This window comes from Microtus ochrogaster, chromosome 15 (genome assembly GCF_000317375.1).
Source record: "Microtus ochrogaster isolate Prairie Vole_2 chromosome 15, MicOch1.0, whole genome shotgun sequence".
Taxonomy (NCBI): Eukaryota; Metazoa; Chordata; class Mammalia; order Rodentia; family Cricetidae; genus Microtus; species Microtus ochrogaster.
In genome coordinates, this window is record NC_022017.1 from 11,047,575 (window position 1) to 11,061,809 (window position 14,235).

Sequence of the window (14,235 nt, forward strand, 5' to 3'; positions counted from 1 at the left end):
CATGTTTGAGAGATGGGGAGCAGAACATGGGGAAGCTGAGACGAAACAGGACCTAGGAAGGAGCTCCTATAGAGGAAGCCAGAGTGGGATCCCTAAGGAGCCCACAGAGAAGGTAGCAGGCCTCCCTCACCATAGTGTGGTGCTTGCCCCGCAAGTCAGAGAATAGCTTCGGGTTGTGCTTCATGCGCTCACGTGTTGCATAGGCCAGGTAGACCTTGGAGAAAGCACCAGAGCCAATCTTCTTGGAGGAGAGCAGGTAGCCGTTGTCCATGCATTCTCGAACCTGCTCCGTGAAGACCCTCTGATGCAGCTCGCGACGACTGTTGCTTCTCAGAGAGGGCAGGGTGCCACAGAAGGGGACTTGGTGGGCCAGCTTAGCTGGGGATAGGGACATCTCCAAGGGCCAACTTGTTTCAGAGGGCAGGTGGGACCCACCGCCCCTTGGAGAAAAGTTTTCTGAAGGCTTATTGAGTTTTAAAGAGAAGAGTATAGGTTGAGAGGCTTGGGGAGACGAACACAGCTCTGGACTGATTAGAGAGTGAAGACTCCAAGGAACTGGGTATAGGTTCTAAAATAGAAGGTTCTAGAGATGCATCTGCATTGTGCCCTCAAAGTTACTGAGACGTGACATGACCGAGGCTATCTTACTGGATTGGCCCTATCTAATGTTGTACTCCCCTTCTGTGGGGTGAGAACTCAAATGAAGGGTTAGCACCAGGATGAGGCTTTTGTGGGCCACTCTACATGTAATTGAATATAAAAGACTTTTAAGGATTTATTTTCATTTATTTATTTATTTTACACACCAACCAGTTTCCCATCCCTCCACTCCTTCTATTCCCTCCACCACCTCCCTTTTCAACTCCCACCCCCAGTCCACTCCTCCATCTTCATTCAGAAAGGAGTCAACAAAACATGGCATAACAAGTTGAGGCTGGACCAAGCTCCTATCCCTTGAGTCAAGGCTGGGCGAGGCATCCCACTATAGGAAATATGTTCCAAAGAGCCAACTTATCCATCAAGGGACAGGTACCGGCCCCACTGTTAAGGGCCCCACAAACAGACCAAGCTGCACAACTGTCACCCAGATGCAGAGGGCCTAGGTCAGTCCGATGCCAGCTCCTACAAGCTCAGATCAGCTGTCTCTGTGGGTTTCCCAGTCATGATCTTGACCCCCCCCCTTGTTCATATAATCCCTCCTCCCTCTCTTCATCTGGACTCCCAGAGCTCAGTCCAGTTTTTTTTTTTTTTTTGGTTTTTCGAGACAGGGTTTCTCTGTGGTTTTGGAGCCTGTCCTGGAACTAGCTCTTGTAGACCAGGCTGGTCTCGAACTCACAGAGATCCGCCTGCCTCTGCCTCCCGAGTGCTGGGATTAAAGGCGTGTGCCACCAACGCCCGGCTTTCAGTCCAGTATTGACTGTAGATCTCTGCATCTGCTTCCATCAGTTACTGGATGAAGGCGTTCTGATGACAATTAGGGTAGTCACCAATCTGATTACAGGGGAAGGTCAGTTCAGGCACCTTCTCCATTATTGCTAGGAGTCAACAGGGGTCATCCTTGTGGGTTACTGGGAGTGTCCCTGGCACCAAGTTCTCCCTTACCCATAATGGCCCCCTCTATCAAGATACCACTTTCATTACTCTTCCCTTCCATCCTGCCCTCAACTTGACCATCCTGATCCTCATGTTCCCATTCCCTTATCCCCTTCCCTCTATTCCCCCTGCCTCCAGTTTACCCAAGAGATCTCATCTATTTCCTTTTCCCAGGGAGATCCATGTATCCTTCTTAGGGTCCTCCTTGTTACCTATATTTTTACTATTTTTCAGTGTGTGTGTGTGTGTGTGTGTGTGTGACAGAGAGAGACCCCCACAGACTTTTGTATCTCCTGGAGCTGGAGTTTTAGGGGGTTGTTTTTCTTTGGGCCACCTGATAACGGGTGCTAGAAACCAAACTTGCGTCCCCTGCAAAAGCAATATATGTTCTTAATTGCTGAGCCATTTCTCCAGCCACAATACATCCTTTATTAAAGAAGTCGGGAGGGAGTTGAGTGGTGGTAGCACTCTATCAAGCAATTCAATTGAGCACTGTATCGAGGCAGAGGCAGGTGGATCTCCAATTTGAGGCCAGCTTGGTCTACAGAGCAAGTTCCAGGACAGGTAGAGAGACCCTGTCTCGAGAAAACAAACTTTGGAAGGGTCAAGTCTTCTAAGGATATAAAGAGGTCAAAAGAAATCAACCACTGTTTCATTCTTTGAGGAGTTGCCAAGGTCACAGAGTCAGAAGTGACGAGAGAGTCCAGTCCAGGATCCTCTATCCTGGTCTTCCTCTACTGGATTTTGATTTTTGACCCAGGCCAGGCCTGCTGCAGGAGGCCTATCTCCTAGACCTCTCTTCAGATTTGAATACATCTTCAGGGCAAGCACAGCCACCACCTCAGACCATTCCCTCAGAGCATGGCATCTACCATCACTTCTCTTTTGTTCTGACGTCCAGAGTCACAGCTGACTTTACTTAGCATGCACCATGTGCCAGTTGCTATTCTAAGTCATCATTTTAGCTGCATCTCTCTGATCATGTCTGATTCCCTGAATGCACTTCTGTGTGTTGTCTTTTTCTTTGGGCCACCCGCTCACACAAATAATGAAATTATCAATTAATTATGAAAGCTCGGCCTTAGCGTAGGTTTGTTCTGCTAGCTCTTATTTTTTTCAGACGGGTTTCTCTGTAGCTTTGGAACCTGTCCTGGAACTAGCTCTTGTGGACCAGGTTGGCCTCGAATCAGAGAACCACTTGCCTCTGCCTCCCAGTGCTGGGATTAAAGGTGTGCGCCACCACCGCCTGTCTTCCACTGACTCTTATAACAAATTAACCTGCTTTTATTAATCTATATTTTACCATGTAGCTTTTTACCTTTTTTCATTCTGTGTGTCTGACTCCATGCCTCATTGGTGTCTCCTCTGGGCCTCAATTGTCTCCTTCTCTTCCTTTATCTCCCTAGAAATCCTGCCTTTACTTTCTCCCTAGCTATTGGCTGTTCAGCTTTTTTATTACACCAATCACAGCAAATACATTTTCACACATTGAACAAATGTCTCAGCTGTGAGCTGGAGGGACCAGCATATTGTCCTGAGTGTATTCATCAAGGCCTGGACTATGGTAGAAGTCTAATGAGCCCTGGAGACTTGTGTCTTCCTGCTCTGAAACCTGTAGCCGGATGTGCAGGCCTTGAACATAAGGCTTTGGAATAGCCAAGCCTGAACTGTCAGATTTATTTTTTCATCCTTGTTATCGTGTGAATTTTTGGAATGAATGGCTCATAGCTTCCATCCTTGTCTTGGAAAGAAAAGCAATATAGAAAATATGCACACAGTAACTGTCCTCTGGCTAATCTGGAGTTTAGGTAAAAGGAGATTGTTTCTGGGTTTTACTACAGGTTAGCATTCCAGGAGTTGGGAAGGCTGTGGGTATATGCGCCATTGGGTGAGGATGGCTGTAGGCGGGTGGCATTACATCTAGAGAACAAAAGGAAAACATGACAACTCTATCGAGGCCACCAGTGCCATTGAGCTGCTGCTGTCTACTCAGAGCCCCTCCCCTTCCTGGCTCTCACCTATGCCGAAACCCAAATGGAAGCTAGCAACTATCTGTCTTTTTTCCCCTTTGGTTTTTCGAGACAGGGTTCTCTGTGTAGCCCTGGCTGTCCTGGAACTTTCTCTGTAGACCAGGCTGGCCTCAAACTCACAGAGATGCACCTGCCTCTGTCTCCCGAGTGCTGGGATTAAAGGCGTGCGCCACCACCACCTGGCAAGATTTTATTTTATTTTATTTATTTATTTTTTTAATATTTATTTATTATGTATACAATATTCTGTCTGTGTGTATGACTGCAGGCCAGAAGAGGGCACCAGTCCTCATTACAGATGGTTGTGAGCCACCATGTGGTTGCTGGGAATTGAACTCAGGACCTTTGGAAGAGCAGACAATGCTCTTAACCTCTGAGCCATCTCTCCAGCCCCAAGATTTTATTTTTAATTGTACATGTGTGTGTGGTGGGGTGTATGTGCACTTTAGTGTGCATGCCCGTGGAGCTTAGAAGCTTTGATTTCTCCTGGAGCTGGAAGTTTCAGCTGGTTGTGAGCTGCCCAATGTGGGAGAGAGGAGAATGTACTCTTCACTGCTGAGCCACCTCTCCAGTCCCTTTGCATTGTCTTTGTCCTCTTCTCTATCTGCACTCTTAGTAGCCCATCAACTCCACTGAGTTACTCAATATCACATGTGCTGGGCCTTATGCTGGATGTTAACAGTAAAAATTAAGTTGTGATCCATGCTGGGCAGTTTGTGTGGTTGGGGAGGGAAAAGTGACCACTGTGGCTGTGGAGGGGCATGTTGGGCTGTTGCCATGGCAATGCCACTGCAAGACTTTTCAGGCTGGAGAGTGAGTTGTCCAGGTGTGAGCTTGGAGAAGACCTCCTTCCTTGGCAGTTACCCTAGTTAGTCCCTTCTATATTCTGGCATCTTCCTAGACCATGACCCCATCTGCAGAATGCTCCCCTCTCATGCCCATATATATCCTGTCGTTCGTTCTTGGGCTCCATCCTCACAACAGAAATAGATTCAAGTTCCTCCCACTATAGAAAAAGACTATCAGGTCTCAGTGTTTGCCTCAGAACCCTCAGCCAGTTGCCCTCCAGGACCCTGTCCAACCACAGCTTGATTTCCACATCTCACATATGCTGTCAGGCCTGGGTAATGAAATCGCTAACTGCTTCCTTTTTCTCAAGGGGCCGTTTTGGTTCTTTTGCTTTCAGAACACTGCTCACGACTTTTTTTTGTTTACACATCTCTGTGTGATTTCAACCTCTGGTTCTTTGCAGGTACTCCAGTCTTCCTGGCATATCCCCCCCCCCAACTTTCCCAGAAGAAGCCCTTCCCACCTTTGCTTTCTTGGCACCAAGACCAAACCCTTCACAGTAGTTCCTATATCCTGTAGTATGTCTTACTATTCGTTTCCTTGCTTATCCCCCTTTCCTCTTTCCAGGCTTAGAGGCTTTGGTTTCACCTGGAGCTGGACATTACAGCTAGTTGTGAGCTGCCCAGGGGCTGAGATATGATCATTTTAATTCCCAAGGTCCTGTTGATATGTTGGATAAGTACCTCTGATAGGCACGGTCATATGTATCTGTTTGTCTGTGAATTAGGGGTTTTAGGCATTTTTTTAGGTGTTTCGAATATGACAACACGTGGTGTGTGTCCAGAACAGCTGTTGCTCTCTCTCTCTCTCTCTTTTTTCCGGGGGTGGGTGGGAAGGGTTTCACTTTTTCGCCCTGACTGTCCTGGAACTGGATTCGCCTGCCTCTGCCTCCCAAAAGCGTGCACTACCACTCCCGGCCGCTGGGGCTTTATACGTAGCAAGCCGAACCTACTTGTCTCGGGAACAGCGCTTGCGCAGACGGCGCCTGGCGCACAGCACCCCTCGAGCTGGTCTTGTGAGGTGGTCACCCGACCGTCGGAGGACTCCGCGGAGCTTAAGGAGGAGTCCGTGTGCCTAGGTTCTCTAGGGCGTGGAAAATGGGGGCGGGGCTAACGTGAAGGACGGAACTCCGACCAGTGAGCGTGGAGATCGCATGGAGGCGGGTCCAGATTGCCGCGCGCCAGGCCGCAGTTGGCCAGACGGCTGCGGGGACGGGCTTGGCGCGCAGCTCCGCCCACTGTGGGCCGCTTAGGGCACGGAGGGCGGCTCCCTGGTTGTGGCGGCGGCGTCGGCAGCTCCTCAGGTAAACGGCTTGTTGAGGTTCATCTTTGGTGGCGGAGGCCAGACGCTCTTTGGGGGAACTTGGACCAGGGAGCATGGGGTCTCCTCTTCTGCCAGCAGCACGGGAAGCTGTGTCAGGAGGCGTCTCCCCAAGGTCAGCGGGCCGGTGCCAGAAGGTCCTGGGAGCTCTCAGGTGTGCCCTGTGGGCCCGGCTTCACGCGTCACACCTGAGAGAGACCTGGGAGCTTGCGATTCAATTCTTCCGCGTCCGACATTGGCACGTGGACCCCAGACCCTGTCCCTGCTTCTCTGGTGGGTCGCGTGGTCCCTATCCTAGCCCCTTCCGGGAACTCGATGGCTCAAGAGACCTTGGTCCTCTCCGGTGTCGGGGGCTACGTGTCCATGTCTTTGAGCTCCACAGCTGGGCCACTTGCATTTCTGTCTCTTTCAGAAAACTGAGCCTTCATTCGGAGACTTGCAAAACCAGTGCGCACCGCAGCCACTAGTCTTTCTGTGTTCTCTTTTCGATTAAAGGAGGCGGTCTAGAGCAGGAAGGTGATTTGTCCAGAGTCACGAGGATAGCTGGCCCTAGGGAGAAGGCCACACAACTCAGCGGAGCTGTAGGGAGGATAGAACTCAAATAAGGTGAGAGCTAGATGGGATTGAGCCAGAGCCGGGGTTCAGATGTTCCTGCCGTGTCAGGGCAGCTACCCAGCAGTACTCTGCTCTACTCTGTACAGAGCGCAGGACAGGTACTGGATGGAGCCATAAACTCAAGTCCAGTGAGTAAGCACAAAGAGAGGCTGGAGAGGGATAGAGGCTGGCATCTGGAGACCTGGGGATGTGAGCTGAGCAGCTGCTGAGGCAGAGGCCAGCTTTGAGGAGCTAGTCTTGGCTGGAGGCAGGAGAAACACTTTGGAAGGGGATGGCGGTAGAAGCCGAGATAAAACGGATGAACAGCCCGTGGTCCTGATTTTTGACTCAGTTAATTAAATGGTGAAAATTCAGGAAGCAGGCACTGGGGCAGGGCAGGGGTAAAGATGATGGGTTATGTTGTAGCTGCTCTGTTGGATTTGAGTAGCCCTGCCTGGTCATCTGGATGGAGAACCCCCCAGCAGACACAGGCTTGGTGGGACATGAGAGCTGAGATCCTATGCAAATCACTAGTTGTGGAAAAGTTCATCGGACCATGTGTTTATGACTTGGTTGGCTGTGCGGTCTCTGCACCTGCAGGCCCAGGAGATGCCAGAAGTCTTTCCTCGTAGGCCTTGGGCTGAGGTGTGTGGCCCAGAAGAGAAATTGGTCTCTGATGTCAAAGTAGAATGGCTGAGGATGAGCTGACTTTGTTGACTTGAAACTGCTTTCCAGGCACCTGTCTTATCTTGTCCTATCGCCCTCTCTCAGAGGTGACTGTTGAGGGGCACCAGAGGTGGAACCTGTAAGACCTGTGCATGTTCAGTAAAGTCGTCTGTGTGGGGGGTAGCAGATGTTAGGGCTCACTGAGGCCCAGGTGAAAAGCAGGGTTGCTGCTGCTGTCTGATCAGCAACGCCTGGCCGCCTGGTATTTTTTTATTGAGCCAAGTGGTTTTGAGTCAGACGTCCTTGTCTGTGTCAGGGCACACCGCTTGATTCACTTTGGGAAATAACACCAGGCAGGGTTCCTGTGGCTCTTGTAAGTACGTGGCCAGTTTTCCGAGAATATTGGCTGCTGAATGTCATGGGGCACATGCTTTCTTCCCCAAGCCAGAGGGGTGAGGTCCCCTTGCTTCAGGGGCTGGTATGTAAACCCAGCGCCATAGTTCCATGTAGCTTATTTGAGAAAGCATATTCTTAGTGGACAGCGAGCAGTTTGCTCCTGACTGTGTTACCATGGGACACCTTCTCAAGTTCTTGCTAGTGACTCTAGAACTTGACTCTTCTCTGGCCCAGTTCCTCCTAGGTAGGCATTTGGAGACTGCGTGTGCCTGGACCCACCCCCATCCCTCCACCCTGCTTTGGAGCCCAGCAGGAATTTACTAAATGTGCAGGTGCATAATGGTTCTCCATTCATATAAATAGGTGCTGTGAACTTGGTGTGTGCACCTGTTAAAAAGAAAGAGAGAGAGAAAGATATAAGCCTTCTATATAGAAAAGGACTCCCACCAATCCTATCTATCCGTCATCTCTCATCCGTTTTGCTTTGCTTTTGCCTTTCAGATTTGCCCCAGCCTGACTCCAAATACCCACATACATAAATGTCTGTGTCCCAGTGTAAGAGCATCTGCGAATGACGGGAACTCCTCAGCCTCTGTCACTGGGACCAGCACCTAGCACCCGAGGCAGTCCTTGTCCTGTGTCAGATGTGCACAGAGCTTGCTGCTGCCTGGCTTCACTGATCCAGTGAGCGCATGCAAGGCTGGCTGGCTCTAGAGCCATGACCTTAACTGTTCGCTTTGCTACACTGTCTCTCAGCTTTGGAAAAAACAGCTGGACATACACTTTGTCCTATGGGGTGGTCAGCACGGTCTCTGCGTGTCTGCTGGTTCTCTTCTCTGGGGATTCCTGGCTGTCCCTTTTCTTGTTTGTTTTAGTAATGTACAAGCTCTTTTTCACATTAGTATTAGGTAGACTAGCCTCTTGTTACATGCTATGATTTGTTGTGCTTTTTTCCAAAGCAAATATTTATATATTTGTTTTTTTTTTTTGTAAGCAGAGTCTATTATATAGCCCTGGCTGTCCTGAAACTCCTTATGTAGACTAGGCAGGCCTTAAACTCACCAAAATCCATCCACCTGCTTTTGCTTCCCAAGTACTGGGGCTAAAGGAATGCATCATAATTATAATTACTTTTAAATATTAATACTTATTTATTAATTATTTACTAATATGTATATGTGTGTTACCTGAGTATATGTACACCATATATGTTCAGGATTCTTGGGAGGTCAGAAGAGGCTATGGGATCCCTTAGAACTGGAGATATAAATGGTTAAGAGCTTTCATGTGGGTTCTGGGACCTGAACTTGGGTCTTCTGCAATAGCAGTAAGTGTTTTTGACAGCTGAGCCATCTCTCCAGACCTAGTTAATATCCTTTAAAATGTCTATTCTAGTTTTTTTTTCCAGTGCTCAGGTCTGAACCTGTGGCCCCTGATTATAGCCATCCTGAGAGGTTGAAGGCATAGCTTATTTCCTTTCACCCCCTCTCCCAATCAGAAGGACTTTTATTAGCTGAGGGCAAGAAGATGCAAACAACATACAAGCAAAGTTTATCTGGCATTTAATTGACTTTTCTTTCTCTGCATGTAAAATGAAAATTGGATTGACTCACTCTCCTTCCCTCTCCCTTCCCTCTTTCTCTTTTTTTGCTCTGAGCTGGAGAATAAACCCAAGTTCATGCACATGCTAGGCATGCCAGCCCTTATGTTAAGTCCCCAGCGCTAGGAAGAGGATGTTGGGTCTTGTGCATCTTCTCGGGGTCCTTCCTGGTCCACTACAGAGTGCTTTGAAGCTGTGGGGCAGGTTCCTTAAGTGCTCTCTGTGAACTCGTATCCTGGTGGAAGTGTTTGATTTGACCTTGTTTCTCCTGTGTACTGCATGGTAGCACCCCGAGTCCTTCAGCTAGTGACAGGAAACTCCTGGAGTGCACTTTGCCTTCTTAGCACGGATCAGGTCCTTCGTCACTGGTGAATTCTGTTTTCTTGGAGATACAGTCTTGCTACGTTGCCCAGACTGACTCTGTATCACTCTGTCCGGTTATTTCTTGTTCTTTTAACAGATGGTGTGGCTGGGAATGTAGCTTACAGGTAGCATTTGCCTGGCATGTGCAAGGTCCTAAGTGTGATCTTTAGTACCATAGGAGAAGGGAGAGCGGGAAGGAAGGGAGAGATGAGGGGAGAAGAGAATTAAGAAAGCGAGAATTAGTTCTCTGTTGCTCAAACTGGTCTTGAACTTTTGAGTTCAAGAGATCCTTTTGCTTCAGCCTCCTGAATACTTTGGACCACAGGTATGTACTACCAGGCTTCACTTTGAACTTTAAATCTTTTAGATGAAGTGCTGTCTGGATTTGTTTTTTTGTTTTGTTTAAGGATTTATTTTTCTTTTATTTGTATGTCTTGTCTGTTGGTCTGGCTGTATGCATGTATGTGTGTATGTGCGCTAGGCATGTTTCTGGTGCCTGCAGAGGCCAGAAGAGAGCACCAGATCAGCTGGAACTGAGTTACAGGTGGTTGTGAGTCACCATGTGAGAATAAACTCTGGTTCTCTACAAGACCAGACCAGTAAGTGCTCTTAACCCCGGAGCCGTCTCTCTAACCACGCTGTATATGTTTTGTGTGTCTATTTTAGATATTCTTTTCCAGCTCCAAAACTATATTTGCCTGTGTTTTTTTTTTACAAGCTCTTTTACACTTAATTCTCTTTTCTTTTTCTTTTCTTTTTTTTTTTTTTTTTTTTTTTTTTTTAATTTTCGAGACAGGGTTTCTCTGAAGTTTTTGGTGCCTGTCCTGGAACTAGCTCTTGTAGACCAGGCTGGCCTCGAACTCACAGAGATCCGCCTGCCTCTGCCTCCCAAGTGCTGGGATTAAAGGCGTGCGCCACCACTGCCCGGTGGCTTTCTTTTCTTTTTCTTTTCTTTTTTTTTTAAATATTTATTTATTTATTATGTATACAATATTCTGTCTGTGTCTATGCCTGCAGGCCAGAAGAGGGCACCAGACCTCATTACAGATGGTTGTGAGCCACCATGTGGTTGCTGGGAATTGAACTCAGGACCTTTGGAAGAGCAAGCAATGCTCTTAACCACTGAGCCATCTCTCCAGCCCTTTTTCTTTTTCTTTTCTTGAGGCAGAGTTTCTCTGTGTAACAGCTCTGGCAGTCCTGGAATTCACTCTGTAGTCTAGGATGGCCTCGAACTCACAGAGATCCGCCTCCTTCTGCCGTTAATCCCGAGTGCTGGGATTAAAGGCGTGTGCCATCACCACTCAGTTACACTTATAAGGACTTACTTTGAAGTAAGAGAAGACATGAGTCCTTTTTGATTCAAGTTCTGCTTTAGTCTTGAATACTTTTTGTTCTTTTTAAGATTTATTTTATTCTTACTAATGTGTATATGTATATATGTATCTGTATGAAGGTACTTGTTTCAGGGGTTCCTATGTAAGGGATTGGATCATCTGGAGCTGGAGTTACATGTGGTTGTGAGCTACCAGATGGGATGCTGAGAGCTGAACTTGGGCTCTCTGGGAGAGCAGCAAGTGCTCTTAACCACTAAGCGCTGTCTGCTTTCCAGCCTTACTTTTTTGTTCTTTACTAGTATTTTGCTTATTTTCCTTTATTTGTTGTTGTTACTGTTAACTCTTTCCCTTGCTGAGGATCAAGCTGGGGGTCTTGTGTATACCAGACACACACTTTACCCTTGAGCTATAGTTCTAAGTCTGTACCTTTTTGTGTATATTGTTGTTCTTGAAACAGTCACATACAGTGCGAATTGTCCTCAAACTTGCTGTGTAGCTGAGAGTGACCTCTTGAACCCTGTTTCTACCTCCCAGATGCTGAGATTGTAGTCCTATACCATCAGGCTTGGCCTCCTGTGCACTATATATAGTTCAAATTATGCATTGCCCATTAAGAAAATGAGTTGTGCAAGAGGATTTCTGATCTATTACTGCAGGAAACAATTAAAATTTTTAGATTTATTTTCTTTTGTGTGCTTGAGTATTTTGCCTGCATACATATGTATGTACCATGTGGGTGCTGGGTGCCTGTGACGTTCAGAAAAAGGACATCAGATCTCCAGGAACTGGAGTTACTGGGTGAGCCACCATGTGGGTGCTGGGAATTGACTCTCTGTCCTCTGGAAGTGCACAAGTGACCTTAACTGCTGAGCCATGTCTCCAACCCCAGGAAACAGCCTTTGTTTGTGTTTAAACTTGTGTACACCAAGATAGAAATTAAAACTTTCACCAAGATAGAATTGAAACTTTGTCTCTGCTCATTGGAGAAGGCATACTGAACGTTCATACTTAGTGCTGATCCCGTGTGTTCTCTGTGATCAAAGGGCTGTGGGAATACCCAGGTCAGCTCAGGGATTCCTGAGTGTAGAGGTGTGACAGGGTGCTGGTTTGGACATAGTGGAACTTACCTCAGAACCAACATTAGAAAATTAATATATTAGAGATATACTTCTAGCTCTATTTGAGAAGTATCAGTAGTTTTGAGCAGTGTATCTCTTAGCAATGTATGATAGTTTTAGTGTGTCTTCAAGCACGTCTTTTGTTTTCCTCTCTAGCAAATGGTCTTTTCCAACCACTGTTAGTATGTGGACTAGGGTGATACCTGTGTAATGCCTGTACATTCTGTGATCTCTTTAAGTGATCTGATTCTGCTCCCAACTGCAGATTCTGTAGGTTTTTTTTTTTTGTATAAAATATATTACCTGTGAATACAATTTTGCTGCTGATTTCTTTCTTTCTTTTTTTGTTTCTTTCTGTTTTTTTTGGGGGGGAGAGGGGGGTTTCTCTGTGTAACAGTCCTAGCTGTCCTGGAACTAGCTCTGTAGACCAGACTGGCCTTGAACTCACTCACAGAGATCTGCCTGCCTCTGCCTTCTGGCTTTTTTTTTTGAGACAGGGTCTGACTGTGTAGCCCTGGCTAGCCTGGAACTCCCTATGTAGACCAAGCTGGCCCCAGATTCACAGAGAGCCACCTGCCTTTGCCCTTCCAGAGTACACAGCCACACTCAGTTACTTCTTAATCTGAATGCTTTTTGTTTTTCTTTTTTTCTTTGTCTTGTACTATGCCACTTTCAATCTCCCCTTGTCAACATGTCCTTGAACAGAAGTGGTGCTATCTGAGCTCCTTTTTTTCCCACCTTACACACACATGGACATGGTTTCTCACCAGTGATGTTGATGCTCATGCTAGGTTTTTTTTTTTCTTCTTTTTTCCCCTCCTTCCCAACTTCTTTCTCCTTTTCCTCCTCTGCTTTCCCTCTTCTTCCACTTACTCCTCCTCCTCCCTTCTGCCTCCTTCTCTTCCTCTTCCCCCTCCTCTTCCTCCTTCCCCTCTTCCTCTTCCTCCTCTTCCCTTCTTCCTCCTTTTCTTCTTCCCCCTCCTTCTGCTCTTCCTCTTCCCCATCCTCCTCTTCCTCTTTTCCCTCCTCCTCTTCTTCTTCAACCTTTTCCCTTCTTCCTTCTTCTCTTGCCCCTCTTTCTCCTCTTCCCCTTCTTGTCTTCCTCTTCTCCCATTCTTTTCCTCTTCCCCCCTCCTCTTCTTCCTCCTCATTCTTCCTTCCCCCCTTCTCTTCTCCACCTTTCCTCTTCCCTCCTTTTCCTCCTCCTCTTCCTCCTCCTCTTCCCCTTCCTTCTTCTCTTCCTCTTCCTCTCCTCCTCATTCTTCCTTCCCCCTTCCCTTCTCCACCTTTCCTCTTCCCTCCTTTTCCTCCCTTCTTCCTCCCTTCCTCCTCCTCCTCCTCCCTCCTCCTCTTCTTTCCCTTCCTTCTCCTCTTTCTTCTCTTCCCCCTTCACTTCCTCCTACTTTTCCTCCTCTCCTTTGACACAGGGTCTTATTAGTAGCCTGATGTTAGTAGCTTTGGTGTTAGCAGCTCTGGCCAATTTGAATTTACTATTCTATTTTCTGTTGCCATGATAAAGCATCATGACTAAGACAAATAAGAAAGCATTTGTTTGAGCCTATGGTTCCAGAGTGTTAAAATTAATGATGGTAAAGCTGAGGCAGCAGGTAGCAGAGCTAAGAAACTGAGGGCTCCCATCCTGAACTGTAAGCAGGAAGCAGAGAGAAAACTGGGATTGGCTTGGCTGCCTTGGCTTTCGCTCCCAGTATAGTCACTGCTGTTCATCTCACTTCCTCTTGGCTTACTCTTGCTTTCTTTTTCTTTTCTTTTCTTTTTTTTTTTTTTTAGATTTATTTATTATGTACACAGTGTTCGGCCTCCATGTATGTCTGTAGGCCAGAAGAGGGCACCAGATCTCATTACAGATGGTTGTGAGCCACCATGTGGTTGCTGGGAATTGAACTCAGGACCTCCTGAAGAGCAGCCATTGCTCTTAACCTCTGAGCCATCTCTCCAGCCCCCTCTTGCTGCTTTCTTTCCAATGACTCTAGGTAACAGAGTCACACTTCTCTAGTGTCTTGTAATGTTTGAATTCTTCATGATGTGTTACATTATGCTGTGTGAGGACCAGCAACTTCAGGTCCTAGAAGGGATACTGGTTCTGAGGGTTCAGGTGTTCACATTCCTTAAGAGATTGAGGCATCACCTGTATATCAGACTTCTCATCTTGGCCTTGAGCAGCAACTGTAACCACATCTGTCACTCCAGCTCATCCAGCTTGATGCAGACATGCTGGCTAACGAAGGGCAGCTCTCTGCTCAGCTTGTTTTGCTATGGATGTGTGCGGTGTTGGGAGCCTGCAGCTTCTGCTGGAAGTGCTGGTCTGTCTCTAGATTGTTGATGACATCCTGGAAGTACTCATGGTAGTACAG

The 14,235-nt window shown here is 47.3% G+C and overlaps 2 protein-coding genes across 6 annotated transcripts in view; one reads left to right on the top strand and one right to left on the bottom strand.

Annotated features, from left to right (window-relative positions):
- Positions 1–394, bottom strand: part of LOC101996418 (testis-specific serine/threonine-protein kinase 5-like) — a 2,877-nt gene extending 2,483 nt beyond the window's left edge. Inside the window, 1 exon segment of the mRNA XM_005354276.1 lies at positions 131–394. Within this exon segment, the coding sequence (XP_005354333.1) occupies positions 131–394 (264 nt within the window).
- A 5,148-nt stretch (positions 395–5,542) lies between these two features.
- The window catches only part of Mroh1 (maestro heat like repeat family member 1), a 70,744-nt gene continuing 62,051 nt past the window's right edge, over positions 5,543–14,235 (top strand). The window contains exon 1 of one of the 5 annotated variants that reach the window (XM_026782543.1): positions 5,543–5,775. The gene's annotated coding sequence lies outside the window, so the exon portion shown is untranslated. The remainder of the gene's footprint in view (positions 5,776–14,235) is intronic. The other 4 variants (XM_026782542.1, XM_026782541.1, XM_005354108.2 and 1 more) reach the window with 4 other exon arrangements.